Below are 9,237 nucleotides of genomic sequence, written 5' to 3' on the forward strand. Positions count from 1 at the left end.
TCCCTTTAATACACGACAACCTTACCATGTCTAATAAGACATAATCCATTTCTAATAAGATTGAAACATGACTGAGAGCCCTCTGTCCATCTCACGCTTCATTCAGTACCATTCGCTGTATTTCTGGAGATGTCTGATGTGCTGAGAACAATGTTTGTGATGTCATATCTGTGTCATATATACGTGGTCCCGTGTGTTTATGTTTGTATCTGTGTTGTGCTCGGATGAAGATGTAGAAGACTTCGACTCCATCATCTTGTCCACAGAGAAGCTGAGCCATCCGACGGCATCGCGTCCGCGTGTGACGGACCGACGGCCACGGTCGCAGGTCTTCGCGTCTGTGAGTCATTCAAACACGGGCATGGGCACCACGTTTTTTTTTTTTATTTAATTAATAACATTTATTTAATCACCCTTATGTTGTTCTATATCTGAAGTCTTTGAATTAAATCAAATTAATAAATAAAAATACATAGAAAAATGGACAATAGTTTTCACATATGGGACAACATGAGAACTTGTTTTTTTTTTAATATTTTTTAAGTTAACTTTTACTTTATCCAGTCAGTGCTGAGCCAATCACATTTGATTGATTTCACACCTATCAAATGCAATCAACTGGCAACATTGATATATTTTCAGATCTGATTGTTGTATTTGCTATGTGTGACCTGCGTCACGTGGGCTTATCCCGCTCTGCCTGTCTGTGGGTGATCTGTGAGTCCGGCCTCAATTATTTAAAGCTCTTTCTTCTTCATAGTCCTCTCTCTCTAGTCCTGACCTCCTGGACTCCCCATCTCCAGAGGAGGAGAGGAGAGACAAGGAGGAACATGACCCATTCACTCCTAAAACTATTGACAACTCCAAGAAGATGCCCAAGGCAGTGCCAGTCATTACAGTAAGCCCCGCCCCTCCCTGTCACCCTTGCATGCATATCCTTGTCCTACCACAAGAGAGCACCCTAGTCAAGAATTTGACATACATATGCACACTAACATACACATACAAGGAGACTGAGGCCCAAACTGGATTGTGAGGCCAAAACTGTATGGTGTTTTGACAAACTTGATACTGATAGATTGTGGGGGTTTTCACAGGCACGCGAGAAAACACCTCTGCCTCCCAAGCCCACCGTTCCATCCTCATCCGGTTCCAGTGGTCCTTCTCTCCAACAGGGCATCGCTAGTCTACGGCCCCATTCTCCTGATGCCAGAGGGAAAAACGAACAGGGCGCCGCCACACTGGAGGAACTCAAAGCACAATTACGAGAGCTGAGAGGAACCGTGGAGCTGATGAAGAGCCAGCACAAGTATGAACCGGGTGGCGGGTTGACTGAAAGATAGATAGACTGAAAAGACACAGAAGAGACTGTTATTAATATTTGCTGATGGATTTTAAATGTGTGTAATTCTCAAACCTGTTTTTTTTTCAGACAAGAAATCAAGCAGCTGGTTAGTGAGCTGGATGAAGAAAAGAGGATTCGTATATCACTGCAGGTGAGGAGACATTTGACCTGTCACATATAGAACACAGTGTGCTGCACAGTAAAAAGCAACTGTATTACTTATTCATGCCCAGGTGCATGCTGGGAAAAAAGGTGAATGGCACTGAAAACTATTCAGTACGCTGTGTGTGTGCTGGTACTTTTATTCAGTCTAAACAGTCTTAAGTATTAAACCATACACTGTAAAGAAAAATGGACGTAGTGGCCCAGACATCACCCATAGGTTTGTAAAGCGCTTTTTTGAAGCCAATAGTTGGTGAAGCCTGCCATCGCCATTTTGGTCACGCATCACTCCGAATAACCGAAAATAAGTAAAGAGGGGGGACGTGGGGAAGCTAAGGTGGCTGAAACCACGCCCACCTAGCTCGACGGTAGTGACAGCAGTGTCACTCAAGTGGCCACGCCCTTAATTATGCAGAACTTTAAGGCTTAATATAATTTAAACAAGATGAGTTACAAAAAATTCACACCCTCACAGTTAGAGCAAAATTGCTATATAGACCAAAAACACTTTTTGTACCAGGCTGTAAACATATTATTTTCTACTGTAAAGCTGGGTATTTTAACATGGGGGTCTACGGGAATTGAAATTAATTAGTAGTTTACAGTAAGTCACTTCTGTATTGGCTTCATCGGAGAGATTGGAAGGTTGCCCCTCGATTAAAACGAATACAGCAGTGGTCAAAAGTGATGTCCAACTTTGAACAATTCGACATCTTTGCCCTTTATTCAAATATTTTATTAAAGAATTTAAAGAGAATTTTAAAAGGCTTGGCAAAAAACTTACAACATGTATTAGGTGTGTGACGAGACACTTAATCCACGAGACAAGACGAGATACGAGATTGGGTTCACGAGAACGAGACAAGACGAGATTTTTACACTTTTTAAGAAATCCTCAATGATTAAATAAATTAATAAGAAACTGAAATCACGTTATTTTTAAATGATAAATATTTAAAATGTTTAAATATTTAAAAATATTTTTAACTAATAAAGGACTGTCCCTAACAATTATTTTGCTAACTGATAATGAAGTAATTTGATATTTTGGGGTAATAAAAATAGACCCAAGTGTGCAGTAGCATTTAAAATTACATAATAACGAAGATGCAATAATAATTGGTTCAAATAAAGTATTAAAACCAAGTTACATTAAACAACATTAACAAACACATTACATTTGTGGCCTATAAATAAAAAGCATTATGTATGTATTATAACAAATGCCTGCAGGGGGCGATAGAGGACTCGTCTCGCGGACGCTATCTTCACTTTCACTTTAAACTGAGAGAAACGCTTATTTTTAGCCAAACAATGTTTAAATCCATTTTAATATTTAATATATGTCAATTTCTTTACACTAGAAATGATACAGCCACTGTCATTTTTGAGAACATGCCGACATTAAATCATGTAAACTCTGTGTGAGGGTTTAATCTGCTGAGACTTCACATCTGACACTGATCAACAGACAAACACAACGCGTCTCAGACTTCACACGAGCTCCCAAACGAACATTATTGGAAACCCAAACAAAAAAAGCAAACGCAGTAAAAGACAAATATAATGCATGCACAAAGGTTCAAACAGAAAGCTGTATCCTCCGGAGGTCGCATATGCAGGCTGCATACTTCAAGTTTTATTTCAGATCATTAACTGAGCATTACATTCGCAAGTCGTGAGCATATTACAACAATTTGCGATTAACTAAATAAGTAGTAAACTTTATAATTGTTAGTAGTCTCTAATAAGACAGTCTTTATGAAGTAAATGCAGTTTAAAAATGCGACCTCCGAAGGATGCAGTCTTTTATTTGAGAAACGGCCAGCATTTCACCTCCACAAAAAATCTCGTGGGACACATTTAATCTCGCGAGACACATTTAATTTCGTCGCACAAGATCTCGTCCACACCCCTAACATGTATGCAAAGTTTAAGACATAGCACAGGACAATGACTATGAAATGTTACCACAAAAGAGCATCAATAAATATTAATAACCGACAATAGATTACATTGTAGTCAATGGGTCTCAATCACTAAGCATGAAAACGGATGTTTTCACGAACAAATCGTGATTCAACAAAAACTTTCGTATCAAAATTTCTTCAAAATGTACACAAAAATTCAACAAAATGTAAAACACTCACACTAAACCACATACCAGGCTATAATTTAACGTTTATAATAATGTTGATATATAAAATTTACATGATTATATTTTATATTGTAATATTTTCTGTATTATATATATTATACACACTGCAAAAAATGATTTTCAAGAAAAAAATTCTTAGTATTTTTGTCTTGTTTTCAGTAAAAATATCTTAAAATTCTTAAATTAAGATGTATTTTCTTGATGAGCAAAACGACCCAAGAAAATAAGTCTAGTTTTTAGATTAAAAAAATATTTTTTAAGTGATTTTGTGCATAAAACAAGCAAAGAAATCTGCCAATGGGGTAAGCAAAAAATCTTTAACATTTTTCTTAAACACTAAATTCAAGAAAATTTCAAGAAAAATGTGCTTACTCCATTGGCAGATTTTTTGCTTGTTTATGCACAAAATCACTTAAATTTGATATGTTTGGTCTAAAAACTAGACTTATTTTCTTGGGTCGTTTTGCTCATCAAGAAAAAGCATCTTAATTTAAGTATTTTTAGATATTCTTACTGAAAACAAGACAAAACTAACTAGAATTTTTTTTTCTTGGAAATCATTTTATGCAGTGCATGATCTATATTATTATTATATACATTATATTATAGCCTACTTATTTATCTACACATATAAAGAAGATGCACGTAATCACAAATATTCACGCTTTCATTCCTTACTTTTTAAATCTCTATATAAAAGCGTCTGCGTAATGCCTCATGTAAACGTCATCTAAAAGTAATGAGAAGTCCAAACATCAATCACTTGATCTCCTGTCTGTTTTATTTTAGATACAGATGCGCATCTATGTCATATTAATTAAATGTCATATTTGTTAACGCATCCAATACTTCTTTAATGTTACAGCACTGGCTTCCTCCAGCAACACCAAAACCTCCCAAATAAAAAATGCAAAGCAGATTTTTATCGATAATAAATATGATTATGGATTTCTTTTCAAGCTCTTTTGCTTCTATGAAAAATTGCTCTAAAATTTTCTATGGACCATCGCTGCGCTGCGTAAAACCCTTATATGGACTGGTTGGTCGTGTTTTATGCAAATTCTCAACCTTGTGCATGTGGCCGCTCATGTAAAACACTTCAAATTCACTAACGTAAGAACGAGTATAAGAACACACTCATGTCCGTACGCACGTGTTGTGAATTAGGCGGAACGTTTTCGCGAGAAGTTCAAGTGTGCATATAAATACGAAAACGTACGCAATTATTAGTGAATGAGACTTAATGTATTCTGCATAACCTGTGAGATTTTTTGGTTCTTTTGTATATAAAAAAACTGATGGTTTGCCTTTCTTGCAAATGGTTTTGTCTATAAATTCCTTAAAGTTTAGTGTTTGTACCATAAACCTCATATTTTGATGTGAATATCACATTACAGCATGTGCATTCATTTTAGCTGGAGCTGTTTAATGTTAACATTTTACTAATCTTTTAGTTTATAGTAAATTATTCATGTTGTGTATTGTACTCTCTAGCTGTCTGTGTCAGCATTGGCCATTACAAAAACCCATATCAGTCAATGTGCCATTTTGACAGCACTATTATTCATACAATGCTTATTCTGTTGCAGATGGAAGTGGAGCAGATTAAGAAATCCCTGTCCAAATGAACTCTGGATGAAGAAATGACATGAAGGATTGGGCTGAGATCTCTGACTGTGCCAAAAAAGAACAAACATTTATCAGAACAACTGCTTAAAAACAACCCCCATTTCACTTTTACTTTTGTTTGTGTGCTTGTGTTTAAAGAAGCTTGTTTTTTTGCGCGTTATGCTCGAACCGGGCACTGATTCGCTGACCCATTGCCTGGATGTGGCCTTACTGTGGGTCATGTGACTCAAAGGTGATGAGGGCCCGCACCTGAAGACAGGTGATGTTGGTTGCCGTGGGGATTAGCTGGTCTTCTGCACAACAATGACTCAGTTACCCCAGTACTCTCTCTGGTACTGCCTCTGAACGTAAATCAGAGAAAACGTCTAATGAAGAGATCGAATCAAATGAAGAGAGATCGGTGCATTTCAAATACTGTTCACCTTAATTTCGTTTCTTTAGCCTATGAGGCCTTCTGTTATTTTATTATATGCAAAGGTGCGTTTAAATTCACACCTTTTGCGGATTTCAAAGCAACCCAACACTGAGGCCTTGTTTATTTGGAACGTTCCAAACTTTTCTTTCGTTTCTGTTTCACTTATGTTGGTCATCATGACAATGAGAAAACTCACATTTTCTTTTCTTCGAAATCTATATATACTTTTATATTTTAATGTACTAAATGCAATTATGTGTGCAGATTTTATTAAAAAAAATCATTGAAAAAGTTGCTGCAGTGCTTTTTTTCTTGACCACAAGGTGGCGCATCATTATAAACATTTACTCAAAGCTCATTGTATGGATCTAGTACACATTTTTGAAAGAAGTGAATGCTAAAATCCTTTCATATTATGTAGTTTGATATATGATCATATTTCAAATACTTAGAAATATGTTTGCGGGTGCAAAGCAATTGTTACATAATGCTATAAAGGATAAAGGTCAGATATTTGTAGGATGTTTTATGAGATGGTCATTTTAGATGTAACTCATAGACAGGGTATAGGATACACCAGTGGTTCCCAAATTTTTTCAGCGTGCGGCCCCCCTTGTGTACGGTGCATTCCTATGCGGTCCCCCAAAGAAAATTTGTGACAAAAACTGTTCTAAAACTTAACATTTTAATAAAAAAACATTAAATTATACAAAAAAGTAGTGCTTTTGGTAAGTAGCCTATTTTTTTTTTAGGTTTAATTACACATAATTCATGATAAATTAATGTATTTCATAAAATGTCATAAAACTGGGGCGCCCCTGGCACCATCTCGCGGCCCCCAGTTTGAAAACCACTGGGATCCACCATCCCTTGGTTAACCCCAACAAAAATACACACTTATAAATAAACACTGTCTGGTACTAATGTACTTATGGACGCATCTCAAGACATTCACTAAAATCCGTCCTTCTTATGGTATTTGATCTGGTAATTGAGTACGAGGTCTCCTGAGTGCCGTCTCTACCGGATGGCTCAGTCTCTCGGGAAGGCCTGGTACACTTGCAGAATGAGAGATGAGAATTTCCGAATGCTTTACACAGTAGTAAAACCAGGCACAATGAGTCACGTGGGCATCTTTGAGATGTTTGCATAAACTCGTATGAATGAGGAACTACTGCAAGCTTAAGTCAATGCAGTATTACGCCACTACACGGGATCTGACCACGAAGAAACCACAGTGTAACACCTACATCATTTCAGATTCAAACCCCGTCGATGATGCCAGTAAGTTGACAAAGATGTCTGAAGAAATTACTCATTTGAATATTTCATGGTGTCATTGTGACAACATAAATGTCTGTCTGTGGTATCTCTAACTTCATCGTTGGTATCTGTAATGATCATGTTTCAAGAGGTCTTTATATAAAAGTTGCCTTTTAATTGTAATGTAGGTAAATAAACCTTAAAAATATTTTTTCCAGTTGCAACATATCCCAGATAGCACAGGTTCATCTGTAAGATGTCTGTTTTACATACATACTAAATCATAAACATGTTACAGATATATTAACTTAATTTTTTTTAACTTAAGTTAAAATACTTTAACTTAAAAAAAATTAAAGTTATATCAACTTATCACAGGTTAAAACTTAAAAAAGGAAGTTGAATTGACTTACATAATTAAGTTGTTTAATTGTCATGCTGCAGTTTTTTAAAAGTTGTAGTTAATCAAAATGAGAGGTTAAAAGCTTTTTACAATACTTTTGTATATCCATTATAACGTTTAATACACTGTAAAAAAACAATGCTGCCTTAACATTTTTTTGTTAAATCAACTCAGATTTACAAGTCATGTCAACAAAGATGAATTGTCACAACTTAGTTGAGAAAAGTCAACTTAAATTTATAAGTTATAACAACTCACCTGTAGTTATAACAACTCATCTCTAGTCAAGATAAATAATAGTAAGTTGAAATGACTTGTAAATCCAAGTTGATTCAACAAAAATTTTTAAGGCAGCAAAGTATTTTTTACAGTGTAATAATTATTGGATTTAGATAATTTTTTATCATAAAAATGTCTAATCTTTTACTGTAAAAATACTTTGCTCCCTTAAATTTTTTTGTTGAATCAACTCGGATTTACAAGTCATTTCAACTTACTATTATTTATCTTGACTAGAGATTAGTTGTTATAACTACAAGGGAGTTATTATAACTTATACAATTAAGTTGACTTTTCTCTTCTGTTGACATGACTTGTAAGTCTGAGTTGAATAAACAAGAAATTTTAAGGCAGCAAAGTATTTTTTATAGTGTTGCCTTAAATCCAGGTATTATGTCATGTCCCAGAGGCACTTAACTGAAATTTTTGGCAATAATTTAAGCATTTCTTTGTGGTCTTTTCTTGTAAACAAAAGAAAACTAAAATTATTTTATACAAAACCGGCTAACAGGGGTGGGCATTCCTGATCCTAAAGGGCCACTGTCCTGCAAAGTTTAGCTCCAATCACAATGAAAAAAAATTTTTTTTTACTTAATATTTTTGTCATGTTTTCAGTACAAATATCTAAAAATTCTTAAATCAAGATGCATTTTCTTGATGAGCAAAATTCCCTAAGAGAATAATTCTAGTTTTTTAGACAAAAAATATACAATTTAAGTAAATTTGTGCTTAACGAGTAAATAAACCTGCCAATGGGGTAAGAAAAAAAATCTTGAAATAAGTTGACTTTTTTTCTTAAACAATTAATTCAAGAAAAATTTTCTCACCCAATTGGCAGATTTTTTGTTTGTTTTAAGCACAAATTGAATATATTTGGTCTAAAGACAAGACATATTTTCTAAGGTCATTTTGCTTATCAAGAAAATGCATCTTGATTTCAGATTTTTTTATTTAAACTGAAAACAAGACAAAAATACTAAGTAAGAAAGTCATTTTTTGCAGTGCAAACACACGTCATACCAAGTATTTGATTAGGTTTTTCAGGTGTGTTTGATTTGGGTTGAAACTAAACTTTGCAGGGGCAGTGGTCCTCCAGGACCAGAAAATGCCCACCCCTGGGCAATACATTATTTTTCCCTGAGTTTAAACTCAACCCCGCCACCCAGACCATTTTCCACCCATAAAAATCTAAACCCCACCCATATGTGACATCATTCAGCTCTTATCAACAGTGTGATGCAGATGAAGGAAAATGTTATGTCATACGTTTTATTAATATTTAATAGGTGTAGTATTTTCAGTGAGGGTGTGATGAATGAAATGCTCATGATTTCTGTATATTCTTAATAAAATCATGAAAACTCAAAATTGTTTTAGATGTTAGTGTCCAGGCATCATATGTCAGATATCGCAGAAGCAAAAGCAGAAAGACAAAGGCAGTTTAGATGCTGACAAAGAAAGGGCACATGCTGAAAAAATGATTTGTTTGAATAGACAAATATACATTACTTTAACTCAGGTGTTTCTCAGCCTTTTTCTGCCATTCTCCACTTTGGAGGTATACGGGTTCAGAGCCCCACCTG

The 9,237-nt window shown here is 35.2% G+C and overlaps 1 protein-coding gene and 1 long non-coding RNA gene across 2 annotated transcripts in view; one reads left to right on the forward strand and one right to left on the reverse strand.

Annotated features, from left to right (window-relative positions):
• sh3kbp1 (SH3-domain kinase binding protein 1) overlaps window positions 1-6,003 on the forward strand; it is a 61,998-nt gene extending 55,995 nt beyond the window's left edge. The window contains exons 14-18 of the mRNA XM_055181591.2: window positions 231-340; window positions 761-898; window positions 1,098-1,309; window positions 1,433-1,496; window positions 5,255-6,003. Coding sequence (XP_055037566.2) covers window positions 231-340; window positions 761-898; window positions 1,098-1,309; window positions 1,433-1,496; window positions 5,255-5,293 — 563 coding nt within the window. The 3' untranslated portion in view covers window positions 5,294-6,003. The remainder of the gene's footprint in view (window positions 1-230; window positions 341-760; window positions 899-1,097; window positions 1,310-1,432; window positions 1,497-5,254) is intronic.
• Window positions 1,112-9,237, reverse strand: LOC141362176 (uncharacterized). Its single transcript, XR_012368184.1, has 2 exons — window positions 9,164-9,237; window positions 1,112-1,348 (listed from the first exon to the last, which is right to left on the reverse strand). It is a non-coding gene; the product is annotated as an uncharacterized lncRNA (long non-coding RNA).

Source organism: Misgurnus anguillicaudatus, chromosome 25, assembly GCF_027580225.2.
Source record: "Misgurnus anguillicaudatus chromosome 25, ASM2758022v2, whole genome shotgun sequence".
NCBI lineage: Eukaryota > Metazoa > Chordata > Actinopteri > Cypriniformes > Cobitidae > Misgurnus > Misgurnus anguillicaudatus.